At 34.1% G+C, this 15,480-nt stretch overlaps 1 protein-coding gene across 1 annotated transcript in view; it reads right to left on the bottom strand.

Moving 5' to 3' along the window:
- The window catches only part of MYCT1 (MYC target 1), a 30,414-nt gene extending 20,709 nt beyond the window's left edge, over nt 1–9,705 (bottom strand). Inside the window, exon 1 of the mRNA XM_082757654.1 lies at nt 9,537–9,705. Within this exon, the coding sequence (XP_082613780.1) occupies nt 9,537–9,588 (52 nt within the window). The 5' untranslated portion in view covers nt 9,589–9,705. The remainder of the gene's footprint in view (nt 1–9,536) is intronic.
- Between the last annotated feature and the right edge of the window lie 5,775 nt (nt 9,706–15,480).

Below are 15,480 nucleotides of genomic sequence, written 5' to 3'. Positions count from 1 at the left end.
CTCATGCGACAACAAGCAGCAATACACAGTCAATATAGTGGGTGTACCTGCCAAAATGTGTATACACTTTGTGTTTGATTAATTAAATAATACTATGAAGAAACTTTGCCTCTTCACACCTTAGATCTATATTCTTCCTGCCAAATATAGTTAAGCATTTGATAAATCAGTGGTTGTATAGTGGGGGAAGAGGAAAGGAGGAAAGAAGCAGTAACTAGGAGGCAACAAAACACAGCCTGAGGATGACAGATTCACTTTAAAAGAATAATTTATACACAGGGAAGAAATTGTGATCTGAATAGACAACATGTAAGTATAAGACTGGTCTCTTCTCCTCAGTTTGTTGTTTTTATCCATCTGTAGTAATATTTATTTCTTTGGGTTTGCCAGAAGAATGTCAAGGAAAAAAATCAGTCCCTCATTAATATATACTTTTATCTCTCTGACAAGCCTGCACATAAGATCTTGGAAAGGATTTACATATTAGCTCCCTGAATGCAAGGACTGATTATTGATATAATGCTTCAGTAATGCAAGAGATTGTTTCACATGCTTATCAAATCTTTTACTTAACTGACAGCAAAATAAATACCATTATATTAAAATTGTAATAGTGTGGTCAGCCTGAACCTTGTGAAGAATGTATATGATTTATCTAATAAATTCTTATATGGGGTTTATATAAAATGGTAATGGTCCAGTAGTCAATAGAAAACAATAACTCCAGAATATAGCCAGCAAGCCAAAAAATAAAACATGGCATAAGACTAAGAAATAGTTCTGTTTCCTAGAGAAATCATTGTGGGAAGAATATGTTTAGATTTGGTATATGACTTCTGTCCCTGATGAAACAGAGAAAGTGTTGGCTTCCTGCAGTAGTCTGGCACCAGCATAAGCATTAGAAGGTACAGCAGAGCATCTCTGGCTTAGCTGCTTTAGGTGCTCTTCAACAACACTGGAAGACAATGAAGCACAAAAGCACTGCAGTTCCAGTAAAATTGCCACATGAATAAGAAATCTAGCTGAAAATCTGTCATTCAAATAATTTGTTCTCAAATAAAGTTGAGGAAGACAGAGACATATCCTGAAGATAAAACGGGGAAGATGAGCAACACCTTCCTTTTTATTACATAACACTTCATAGATTATTTTCTCATTTTTTTATGGGCATATTCCCTGAGGACTTCACAGAAGGAGCTGGAGACCCCAAGTGTTACAGAACAAAAGGATTAATTGTTGTCATTGTTGCCGCTGAAGGACTGATGTTCACACCATGCTGTTTGCTATCATTGTTAATGCCTCACCATCACATGCTGTACAGTTAAACCCACAACCTTGTTGCCATTTCTCTCAGCATTAGCACTATTTATATGAAAACTTTGTCCTGTCTGAGTCACTACCCCAGGCTGCTCTGCTGATGCCTCATGACACATCCCAAGTCAGCTAAGGCTGTGGTCAGGCTAACCAGAAACAGGAAGATCTGTTAATGACCTTGACCTGGTAGATCCCTCTTTCTTGCAGAGATCTTAACAGCTTTAGCCAGAGGAGAGAGGAGAGGTGGCACATTTGGATCTTCTTTGCTCCAGTAGTCCTCTAGTTATCATGATCATTATCAAATTTGTGTGGACCACTTAAATCAGCTTCTGGCCACTTGAGCACTTGAGAAGTATCAGGGGTTTTAGTTATGTGACCTTTTCTACATTTCTATCAGAGGATTTTCATATGGTTTAGTATTTAGTCAACCACAATGAAAGGGAAATAAAATAAAATAAAATAAAGTAAAATAAAATAAAATAAAATAAAATAAAATAAAATAAAATAAAATAAAATAAAATAAAATAAAATAAAATAAAATAAAATAATAAAATAAAATAAAATAAAATAAAATAAAATAAAATAAAATAAAATAAAATAAAGATTGCCATTAGTCCAGGGAAATCTCTGTTGCTTCCAAAACGATGCAGCATAAATTATTCTGAAACTTCTGGGTGTGGGAGGATGCACAACCCTACAGCCCTTTCCAAGGGGAGAAAAAGAAGCCTGTCTTGGTTCCTGTATAGGTGAAGCTGAGAATTATCAGTGTTACCATTATTTATTCATTTCTGTGTTCTGTGTTCTTGGAGTCTGACTGGGGTCCCACGGTGTGGTGTATGTGATGGACAAAAAATAAAACTGGTTCATGTCGTGATGAGCTATATAGGATTTTCATAGTCCTGATTTCTGCAATTTCACCATGCAGATATATTGCAATTATTCTTCATCAATATGAAAAACTGTCACTCATTGAAATGAAATCTTTGGTTAAATGATCTGAAAATAAGACACCACTATTAAATTTCTGGTGTCGTAATGTTTCACTGAGGAGTTGGGGAAAGACCTTGTAGGCACATTCAATTTAAGACTGATAATAAACAAAACATTAAAAAGATGTAACTAATATTAATGGAGAGATTTCATTGTCTTTCATAGAATTGTTTAAATGTGTCATATTTTATACGTGTGTTGTGCATCTAGTCCTCAGACAAATGTACTTGAAAAAATATGTGTATTTACAGGAAACATTTACAAAAACAGAATCAGCTTTCTGTCTGATTCTGTCACACTTTGCCTCAATGTCTTATCTTCACAACTTTCATGCAAAGCAGCACAGAGTACTTTTCTCTACTTTTTCAAATAGTCACCCAAAATGTGAAAAAAAATTAGCTGTATTATCTTCCAGAAACCCTACTTATCTGTCTCCCATTATGCTTATTTTCAGTAATGTCTTTTGGAGGTGCCACTCTGCTCTAAGTTCAAGCTAATCATAGGAAAATAAAGCATTTCTAGTTTCTCAGTGAATTTGGGAAGAATCAATGTATAATACTCCATGTTAGGACAGCTACCTTGGGAGTCTAAATTTGAAATGGATAAAAATTTGGGGCAGCATTGGGCACTTTCTTGGTGGAGGAAGAGGAAGATGCTACATGTCAGCATTACCTTTACTCTGCACAGCTAAGCAAACACTTAACAGGTATGTTTGCAGATGTGCTATTTGATAGAGCCAGGGAAATCTGCATACAGAAGGACTGGTCTGTCCGTACCAGACTGTAACAAAGGGCTGTAAACATACTCTACATTTTTCTGTACTGTAGGCAATATTATGAAATTATACCATTCACACAAACAACAGAATTTTCTAGTGCAGACAATATTCTACACATATTTTAGAGGAATAATGCTCTAATTAGCACACCTGATCAATACTTTCTGGGCTGAAAACAGGGGAAAGATTTCAAGGCAATTATTTTCCAACCAGTTTAATTTTTCAGCCATTTAAAGCAAAAATGTTAATAAAAATTTTCTTTTTATTTATTATCCTATGTATTAGACTACATTTATATTAGGTTGTCCAAGTTCACATGCCACTGACATATATCAGAACCAATCAATGGCATCATTGGATTCCATGCTCAAAACAAGCTCTTTTTTCTACAGTTAGAATATATACTTTGCTTTGAAGTGGGACTGAAAGGAAAGCTGCCATTTGGTACTAGAGGTCCTAAGGGTATATCTATGGAAAGGTAGCTTTGGAGATGTACAACTTTTACTTTTTCAAATCGTCAGATTGAATAAATAAAGGAGAAAACATTAGTCAGAAGATGGACAGTTAGGTAAATAATAAACACACAGCAGGACTCTGGAAAATCTATAACAAACCTGGAAGTTTGAGCCTTTTATTTGATTGGAAAAGGTAAGTGGGAGAGGTGGATGGAAAGGTTGTTTACAAGCAATCGTCTCTTATACTAACACCATCATGAAATCAGAAATCTGCTCATGAGTTGAGTCTTTTACTGTCACACATCATGTGACAATTAAAATTGCAAGCCCTGAGTGCAAGTCCTAAGCAATAGTTCAGTATTTTTGATGAGCCAGATATGAGGTTCTGAAATTCAAGTCTTAAGTAAACCACAGAGTCATTAAGGCAGTGCATGATAGGGTACTGTGGGAAGTCTGAGTGGCAAAGTTGTCACTCTAGACTTAGTCATTGTTTGCCAGAAGGGGGGATGCAGACTCAGTATGAAGATTGCGTTTTCTTTATATATGTTTGTCTGTGACGTAAGGGAGGCATTAGTACAAACTCTGACTTCTATTCTTTCAGATATGTTCGACTTCACCAAATCAATATGGATTAATCATTCTTCTGGTAACACTTAATGGTACCATTCTACTCATTTCCCTCTCACTCAAGCTGTATTGAAGAGTTTGGCTCTTAGTTTTTATCCTCACTGGTTATTTTTTTCTATTATTTCTATATTGTCTTAACTAACTGGAAAAAAAAAAAAAAAAAAAAAGAAAAAAAAAAAAGATAATGTCATTAAAGAAATTCAGAACTGACAAAGTCTGCAAAGTCAGCCTACAAGTCTGCAATGCCCTATCTTCCAGGATATATTCTCTCTGGAATTCTTTATTTTATGCTGGTCTTTTCCAGCCATCAGATTAGGAAGCTACTACTGCCAAAAACTGTTGAAGCTACTACTGCCAAATCTTCTGTCAGGTGCTCCATGGCTAGCCCAAAATTCTATCTTTGTGTGTCCACATCTCCAGCAGGGCAGTTAAGGCAGCTCCTGGAGTTTTTACCTGGTGCTGCTCAGGCAAGACCCAAGGGATACTTGTCAAAGGGAGAACAGAGAATGAGGTGAGAACACCCAGTAAGTATGCTGGAAATGTCCTGTCACATCAGTCAGAGAGGAAGCCAACAGGCTTAACCAGGTCACCACAATTATCCAAATACTACTTGTCACACGTACAACTTGAATTTGCTACTGTTACTTCTAGTCTAACACTGTTACTACAGTCTTACACAGTTCACTACAGACTGTGAAGGAATACTGGCACAGAAATCATGTTCCATGGCCACCTAGGTTAGAATTCTCAGTGTTTGAGAGCTGTGTCAATGCTGCCCTTTCACAAGTAGTATTTCAATTCATAAAGAGAATGGCTCAAAGTCCTTAACCACCATTATTGCTAGACCAGTAACACAACACAGTATATATGCTCATTGATAGGTTGCCCAGAGGTGTTCTGGAGTCTCCCAGTTTGTCAGTCTTCATAACATACCTGGACACAGTCCAGGGCAAGCAACTCTGGGTGTCCCTACTTGAGCAGGGGGGTGAAACAGATGATTCCAGAGGCCCCTTTCAATCTCAACCATTCTGTGATTTCGTGAACTATTGTCCATATTTTCCAGCAGAATATATAGACCGATTTCTTTCAAGCAAAAAAAAAACCACATGTTAATAGAGGGAAGACCATTGGGTAAAGACAAGGGAGAGAAAAGACAAAATTTGGCATTATATTTAAAACCATGAGTGTGTTTGTAGCTTACAAAAGTCAAGTGATAATGCTTAAATTGACAATACCAGACAGTTCTCAATCTTAAAATGTTGAAAGCCAGCTGGCATACAATATTTTTCCATATTCCAGACAAATAACACCCTAGATTCTGATTCAGGGGGGGGAAAATATTGCCTTAATGTTTTTAAGGTATTAAATTGTAATGTTGCATTTCTTAAATAGATACTTGAGTAAAACTAGACTGAAGGATTGTCTAGGGATCCAGGTTTATGCTGATTAATACCTGCTCACACTTTTTCTCTCTGATGTTGTCGTATTCATCAAACGTAATATTTAAATTGAATTTCCTGATCTGAATGTATTTTACCACTTACACTGGAGGAACAGTATTGTCTAAAAGCCATTTATTGTATTTAATTCTGTGTGACTGAAAATGCTTTTAGGAATTACAAGAAATGCACTGCTGGTTGAAATGGAAATATTTTTGCTTCCTCTGTTAACTTACAAATCATAATGAACTCAATAAAGACTATATTAAACAGTAAAAAATGAGATTAGTAGTTGATGGATGGATACCAAACCCTGAATTTCTCACTGAGCTAATGCCAAAAAAAAAAAAAAAAAAAAAAAAAAAAGCGAATGCAGATTCTCTGTCTACATTCCCATGAGATGCCAATGCTCAGCAGAGGCTGCCTTTAAGTGCTTCTACCTCTGCCAAACTAATGTACTATGGGAATAGAGAGGTTGCATAGCTTCATAAAAGCTGGCACCTGAAAAAGATGTTCTGCATTCTCCAGTAGCTCAGCCAATTTCTCTGAAAAAAAAAAAAAAATCAGGTATGTGTTAGTAGACTGTGCAACCTCTGTAGTAGGGAGCAATGGCTAACAAAACAGGAATCAGAATCTCAGGGGCTGCAACAACCTACATGTCCGCCTTTATGCTCACTACATATTACACAGAAGATATTTGCTCACAATGTCAGGAGTTCTATTATGAAACTCATTAATTTAAACTAGAAGAAAACACTAACACTTTATCATTCCTTTTTTTTTTTTTTTTTTTTTTTTTTCCCCACAAAGATTATTTTAGGCCAGCAAAACTTCTCCTTCTGTTTTACATTGCTGCATAATTTAGCATTTCAAAAATGTAACAGAATGAAGTTCTGTTAAATTCAGGCTTCACTATTGACTATTCAGGCTTCACTGAATTTAACAGAAGAGTTAAGACTCCTTGGCCTGCAGGATCTAAAACTAAGCATGCTATTGACTCTTCAGGCCTCTAAAATGAATCTGAAAAAAAAAAAAAAAGAAGAAAAAAAAAAAGTGTTCTTTTTTTGGGGGGGGGTTATTGCTTTGTTTTTATTATTGTGTTAAGGGATCGGTATGAATTGAGATAGAAGATTTAGACTACTTAGGCAATTCACATAGTATGCTTTATGTTACGTTATCTTATATATGTATATATATATATTTTCCTTTTCTTTTCTATGCAGTTTAATCACACAAATTTTTAACATGAGATAGTGGCCTGGGGCAGTTGTAAGATGATTCATGTGTGTAAATTTATGATTTACATAATTAGAGGACAAATTAGTTTGTTCAAAAATAATTCTTACATGTTTTGTGTGAAGTTACCATTGGAAACCAGACAGCTTTAGAAAACAGGATGCCTGTGTATTTTCCTGAGTAGGGAACCAGTTGTTAGACAATAGGTGGTTCAGGATATTATAAGAAATTAAATATCATTATGAATATCTTCTCTTACAATTTTTACAGCACCTATTTTTTCTCCACAAAGTTATTTTCTCTCAGCAAGCTGTTACACACATGCTAAAATTTACATATTGGCTGAGTCTAGGAGAGCTACTGAGAAGTCACCTACACAAGGAAAAGGATCTGCATCTTGGTAATGCATTCATACATGGTGGGTGGCCTAGAAAAACAGTGTAACAGACTGGAAAACATATTCTAGAAAAAAAATAAATAAATAAATAATAAAATCATAGCTTCAAACCCTATCCTGAAATCATAGTTTCAAATATGGCATTCCCATTTAATAAAAATATACATATTTATACCTATTATGCACAGTTTTATTTTTACCTCATGTATCTCCAAGGATGTCAGCAAATACAGTTCTATCTTTGTAAGAGATGTTTTCTTACAGTGAGGTTACATCAGTCATTTAGTTCTGATGCTAACTATATACTGAACTAGATTGTGTCCCTCCCTAATCTAATGTATATGATTAAGAAATCATAAAGGAATCTAAAGGAAAGGAAGGATAAATGTTATTAACTCTTCTAACTGTATCAGAAAATACAAGAAGAACCCAAGAGATTTCTACTTTCCAGGATGGTGTGAGCTCTTTACAAAGTTTCATCTGCTGTTGGAGCACAAGCAAATGGGAGGTAATCAGGGCTAGGGAGGTAATCAGGGATATATGTCCCTGGCAAGCCACATGGGTAATGCTGGTGAGAGGTAATACTGGCCTTTTCAACATTAAGGTGCTCATGAATGTGTTGCTTTGTGTTGTCAAATACAGCCCTTCATATTGAAAGACCAGTGCTTGGCACACTGAGAGGTAAATTAAAGTGTGTAACAGCAGCACCAATGGAGTCACTTCCATGCTCTGCATGCTGTGAAAATTAAATATTCACTTTTTAAGTACCTTTTGTATCCTTTTTTTTTGACTGTTCATGAAAATGGAGAACACCTTACCCACAATCTGTGTTATAGCTCATTCTTAGAGTTTTTATAACTTTGCTGTTTCATGTGAATATTTACTTGAGTGTGAAACAATAATTTATCTCAGAATAAAATTAAGTCTGCATTAACAAGGGACAGCAACTTGTACACAAAGATTCTTAAAGTACAGATGAAAGCACTTCAACTTTTTTGTTCTGAAAGAAACATTTTAGAATTATATGTAGTTCCACAATACAAAAATTATAGTTATTCTTCAAAGTCCATCAGACTATAAGAAACTAAACATTAATAACAATATTTTTTTTTTCTTCAGTTAATCTCTAAGTATTTCTCAAAGATATTCAGTATGATTATCCCACTTTCTAGCCCAAGACACAAAAATGAAATGAGTTGCTCATGGTCTCCCAATAGGAAAATATATGTGTCAGTGCAGGAAACATGTGGCTGGCATTCCACAGACTCCTGCTTCATATACTAAGGAAATCAAGGAACTTCTTTAAATCTTCTTGTAGTGTTATTTTCAACTCTTTTCCCAGGGTGCTTCTATATAGCAAAAGCCCTGTGTTGCTAATGAATATTATTTTTTAGCTTTAGATATTTCACAGATTCTTGAAAGGGTCATTAACAATAATGAAAGGCTCTATAACAATAATAAAATAGACATAAATATGATCCACATAATACATGATATGATCCACACTAACAATACCCACTAAACGGTAATACATATTAATGCTAAATATATCTTGATAGAGCATTTTTGAATGGAAATAGTCTCCACAGAGTCTGGATTCCACAGAATCCACAGATCAGGTCACTGAATGTGATTACCTCAAATGAATTTCAATATGAAATATCTTACCAGTACACACTGTATACATATCAGTTAATGCACCATTTCCAGGTCTGGGTGAAGGAAAACAGTCATAATAGAGGATTATCAAAATATTCATTGAGGAATAATTAAGGAAAATCTGATCATGAGACACCACAAAAATTACTGCTCATTTTACATTCTGGAAGATTAAGAGTGTATTCCAGAGGTTGCAACATGTTTAGTGTTTGCCATTTCTTTTGTCAGAAGATGAAACAAATCATGTCTACTATTTAAGGACATCTATTAAACAGTTGAGAATGTCTTCCTGATCTGAAACACACTGAAGTCAATAGACACCTTTTCACTGACTTCAGTAATGGACTTTGTCAAACAATCAGTTCTGTCCTGGCGGTTTCTGCTGTCTTGATTTGTCAAAAATCATGATAAAACTGATTTTTTGTCTAATAAATATCTGTTTTTTTGTCTAGACTGATTTATTGTCTAATAAATATTTGGAAAAAACCTTTCACATTGCAAGAAATACTGACAAAATTTATTCATTACCTTTTGTTTCAAACTTAAGGCTTGCATTCTCTAGATGTATTTCTTAAGGCAATTAACAGTGAAACTCAGCATCTACTTTAATGATATTCTAGAAAAAGAAACAGAAAGCTTACCCCAAAACTTTGGTGGCCATGTGGTCAGAGAGTAAGTGCTGTTTTTATCCATAACATCCAAATGATAGATACAAAATTATATCTCCACAGTGTAGCAATAAGTTTCTGAATGTTTGAGATTTAGGGGTAGAAGCAATGCTTTTGTGCTGCCAGGGAACTGTTTTGTTTGTCTGAAAGGAAATAGATGTATCACATTTCCTGCTTGTGGACTCAAATTAGCAATTGCTTGCCTTATCTTAGAGCCCCACATGGTTCCTGAGACAGAGGAATAGTTTCCTTCTCGTCATTTCCTCAGCCTGAGTGAATTGACTTAGAACAATACCAAATCTGCTCCTGCCCCAAAACAGTTTGAGCCCCAGAACTGCTGGAGATAGAGAGATGCAAATTCGTTTTTCTACCCTTTACTGATTTTTTTGTCTTAAAGACGTTCTTTTAAAAAATCAGAAGTATTTATATTCAGTGGTAATTTTCTATAAGGAATAAATGTTTGAAAGATGTTTGTAATAAATGCCGTTTCACTAGTATACTGATACAGGGTATGAGCATTTTAAAGTATTTCCCATTGTTCCTCAGCTTGTCTGGGGAACTAGCTAGGCCTGACAGTGTAGGTATTGCTATTTTAATGAGTGTTCTTCAAATTTCCTCTGCTAATTCTTTTCCTTTCCACACCCCATTCTAAATTATGAGCTCTCTGTAACACAAACAGGCTTTGAGCTAACTGTTTGAATAGTTTTAATACAATGTACTGGTAAATCTCAGATGGAATTTGTAGGCAATACTGCTAAATATAACATATAGCAATAATAACACTCAATAATAATAATAATAATAATAATAATAATAATAATAAAGCACACAATATATTTGAGGACACAGACACATAAGTAATATAAAATGTATGGGAATCAAAAAAATATATGGCTGTACATATGTAAAAAATTCTGTAGAACCTGATTTTAACTATCTCTTTTTGCTGACAATAGATGCAATAGGTATTATTATAATTATTAATTATTATAATATTAATAGATAATAATAATATCTATTATAATAATAATAGATATTGCTAATAATAGATGCAAGTCTTTAGATATATCTTTAAGGCAATTAACAAACTTTTTTTTGTGGTGAATTTCAATACTTAGCAAAAATACACGGATGATTAATGGAAGACTAACAGTTTTCAAAGTTCATGCTTAAAATAACATATCCAAATATTGATTTAATCTAGTTGAAAAGCAGCTGAAAAGACACGGACACTTATGCAAATAATTAAATCTTCCACATTATCAAATGTATGAGACATCAACCTTAGTACTTCGTGAGAAAGTCAACAACAATGAGAAGGATGGCAGTTTTACTCTGGACGGGGTATTCCAAATAGAAATTCTCTCTTTTTCCTCAGAAACATACAGCTGATATTGGCAGTTGTTAGCAACAGTAGATCAGAGAAGAACCACTGAAAGTTATTTGGAGCATACCCCTGCAATGCTTATCAAGTTGCACCAAATAAAATTTTAAATGAATCAAGATAATGTGGGATTACAATGATGTGCTAAGCAAGAGGGTCTCTCAGATCAGTTTCACAATCTTTCCAATGTGTATTCTTGCCTGAAAAGAAGAACTAAGTTTGTGCAACAGAATTTGCCAAAAACAGATAGAGTGTATGAAATCAGATGTCTTAATTAAAATGATACTTTTTTTTTTTTCCAAAAAGCTAAAGCAGGTTGATGTATAGTAAATAAATCTTGCCTTAATTTATTATTTCAAATATTATATTAATCCTTATATTTCATGCTTGAGAGTACTGCAAGAATCTATTTGCATTATCCCTATTAGTTCTTTCATTTTTCACCTTTGAGAAGTATCTTTTTCTAAAAAAATAATTGCTGCAACCCAAGATATCCTTATGGGTAAAAATGCTCCTCACCATGCATTATATTGACAAGTATAACACACTGTCACCTCTGACTGGTGAGAGACAGAGGTATGTAGAGGACAAGCTGTCAAATGCATTACTGATGTGAGTTCAAATGAGCAGTCTTTTTTACCACTTGTAAAAAAGGAGCTGAATTCTGTTTTTAAACTTTTTGAATTTATTGATTAAGTGAGGGGAGATGTTCTGAATTTACATCAACACAAATTTTAATCAGTGAAGAAAGAGAAGAACTTCCAGGGGATATAAATGTGATATGTCTCTTCATGTGTTAAATAAATTATAATTGTAATAATAATAATAATAATAATAATAATAATAAATTAGTGTTATTATATATTATAATAATATATTAATAATATTATCATTGTTATATTATAATATAATGACACTAACAATAATATATTATTATCATTATTAATATATTATTATTATAATATAACGATAATGATAATGATAATGATAATGATTGATAATGATAATGATAATGATGATAATAAAATCATGGGTAAACCAACTGTAGGTACACAATGTAGTTCTGGCAGGTAAAGAATCACTTTCTGGCTTGCAAGAAGTGTGAGGAAATACAGAGGAAAGTTCTAAAGGGGTTTCTGAAGCCTTGAGGGGTCTCTTCCTGCCTCAGGGCTCTGTAGTCCCTTCCTGCAGGTCCAGAGGGGCAAAGATTTCTGAGAGGCATTAATGCTTTCCCCACTGGTATATTTTGACTCCTCTCCTTTTCTTTGCCTGTGTGTATAGATATTAATTTAGTTGAAACCTTTTTATTTTTTATTTTTATTTTTCCTAAGGCTGTTCAGGGCTCATGGTGATGATGTTTGAATATGATCTGAAACAAACAGAACCCAGATCTTATCTAGAGTCAATCAGTGCCAGACAAGAGTCATTCCACTGTCACTGGCAGCAGAAAATGATCACTCTGTCAGAATTTTGAAGCAACTTGCTGTGAACAACTTTTCAGTTTTTCAGTTGCTTTACTGTTACTGGCATTTCTCAAGAAAACAAGATACACATGTTGAATTCTCCTGAGTGAACCCACAAAATATTTTTATTTCAAACATAAACAGAGTTCACCAAAAACAGACAATGAAAAAGTGGAATGAGTGAAGTGAAACTTCTTTTTTTGACACTTTCCATCTGGAGATTATGATTTAGGCTGGGATTTCCTTTAATTGTTTCATATTTCAGCAGCCTCATATTTGTCCTTGGTTAGTTTTACAGCTCTCCGGATGCATGAATTAAAACTCAGGAATTTTTGTTCTTTGACCACTGATGAAAAATATTCCTGTCCCCCATCAAACTACCCCTTTTAAGGGCTGCTCATAATGTGACAAAAGACAGAAACTACTGCCTGAATTTAGTCTTTAATGACTGACTTTCATCTTCATCAAAATTGAACAGTGGAAACCTTCAGTTTTCCTGATACAGATCACAGTCACCAGTGAAAGGGTTAAATAGTTTACTTCATACTGCTCACTGTATCAGAATACACCTTTTCATATGATGTACCTGCTATTATATGGCTTCAGTAGCGTCAATATTTGGAGGAGGCAAAGATGAGCTTTTGGGGGCTAGTCAGGCAGTGTTCTTCTGGCACTGTTGTATCTAATAGCATAATGCTTTGTGTACATGTGTAGCCCATATGGAGCTAGCAGCTTGGACTCCAACTTAAAAACTCCAGACTTAAACTTTTATTTTGTCAGAAGACAAAATTGTGAATAATCAGCTCAAAACAGAAAACAATGTACTGTCATTATCTGAGGTTTCCTCACTCACAAGGAATAAACTCACAAGGTTTATTCTGAAGCTGAAACAAGCTTCAGCCCTAAAGTTGAAGCTTGATAAATTACAAACAGGATTACATGAAATGACTGCTTATTACGGGTAGAGACCAGCACCTAGAGTAATCCTGCTTTGTTCTCTGTTCTCCTACAAAAACATCCTGTGAACTACTTCCCATTCAGCAGATGGAGATGAAATCCCCCCATATGCTTTCAAAAAAGTGAAAACTTTCATCCAATGGCCATATTTTCCATTTGTACACAAATTTACAATCTAAGTAAGAGATTTGGCATTATGTCTTCAGAGTACAACTTCTCCTTGTGTGACAGGTAAAAGGGGCAGGGGGCAATACTAATAAATAAATAAATAAAAAGGGAGCAATACTATATAATATTATAAGAGAGCAATAATATATAATATTATAAATAATAATAAATACTAATAAATAAATAAATAAATAAGACCTGCATCTGCCCAGTTGTGCATCCCTGAATCTCCTGAGACACGAAGTACTGAAGCATGACATTTAGTAGATTCAATATCTTAATTCAGATTAACATCTTATTCTTTCTAGTATTCATTAAGTAAGGGGACAGAAAGAATCAATATCAGCGTTCAATATAGTCACAAAATTATACTGTTTTAACATTTTCATAGTAAATGATAGAGCTCCACAACTGAGCCGTAAATTTTGCATCACATATCAGAATTGGATAAAAAGTCATCCATTGACATTATATTCTCTCCTGCCTGCTGTTAAAAAGATGGAATGAAACTGCATCTGTTCTTCTCACTCCCTAAGGAGGTCTGAAATTTTAAATTGCATTGACAAATAATATTCACAGATATATTTGTATCTGTTCACACTGAGAACATTTATTGTCTTTCAGAGACAACAGTTTGTTGATGTGAGCAGCAGGTGTCTGACTTACTTTTAAAGTGCATGAACTATTTACGAGCAGAATTGTATTTGTCCCAAGTTGCCAACATAACATTTAATGGACTTGACATGACACGTGACATTGTTTTAGAGCAGGCAAAAATATTCCAGTGTGTTACCTTGTGCACGTGGACTTTTACATCAATGTACCCTTGTGGACACCAGTACCTCTGCAGAGTGTTGCTGTTCTTAGATGGACAAAGACTATTATTTGTAAATAATCTTTTATTGAGTTGTAAACTATGACTTACCATTGAAATTGTCTTCATCTATCACACTGTTAACAATACCGAGATACAGTACTTTTCTGAGGCCCAGTTTTATTTTTATTTTAACAAAAGTAGGACCCTACTGTCATTTCATTACATAAGTAAGATAAAAGCCTAATCGAAACACGTGGAAGCTAGTGAAAACATCCACATATACACTGAGATAGGTGCAGCTTGGGTAGATAAACATTTAGAAAGTATTTATATCTCCCATATATCTGAAATCTCTTCCAGAAATAAGATGGGAAAGTTGGTAGGAATTAAATCTTTAGAGTCCATAGAGTTTTATGACTGTTTCCAAAACTAATACTTGTATAGATTCCAATACTAATACTAATCCAGAACCACTTTATAACATGGCTTGTCCCAGTCTAATGTGATACACCTGGATTACTTCATTATTCTTTCCAGATTATATCCAGTCTATCAGGCTTGTCCCAGAAAATAATAAAATAAAATAAAATAAAATAAAATAAAATAAAATAAAATAAAATAAAATAAAATAAAATAAAATAAAATAAAATAAAATAAAATAAAATAAAATAAAATAAAATAAAATAATCTTTGTGGAATTAAATGTTAGAAGACACACCATTTTGGTTTGACTTATTTAGGGTTCTTGTGAGTACACTGCTTAATTTTCATGACTGCATTTTTTTGATAGGAGAGCAAATTGAAAATTCCTCTTTCATTTCTTTTAGACAAATGTCTTGTGACAGTAAATGTCTGGTTTCCATGTCACACCAGAGGCAAGGAAGTAATGTGATGTGAAATAACGACAAACATTTGATCATTATGGCCAGGTCCATACTAACACACACAAAAAAAATAATTAGGAAAACAAAACCTTTTCTGAATATTGTAGGAAGAGGAAATCCTATAAGGAAGGTTAAGAATGAAGACATGATAAACAATTGAAGGAAAATGCCTTTCATCAGTTCTGAAAGTTTAATCTCTTCCTCTGATTGACAGATTTTTTATCACACTGCTGTCATGGAGTAT

This window comes from Aythya marila (assembly GCF_965140915.1).
Source record: "Aythya marila genome assembly, chromosome: 3".
NCBI classification, from domain to species: domain Eukaryota; kingdom Metazoa; phylum Chordata; class Aves; order Anseriformes; family Anatidae; genus Aythya; species Aythya marila.
Note: the sequence above shows the minus strand (reverse complement) of the source record. Positions and strands in the feature narration are given on the sequence as shown.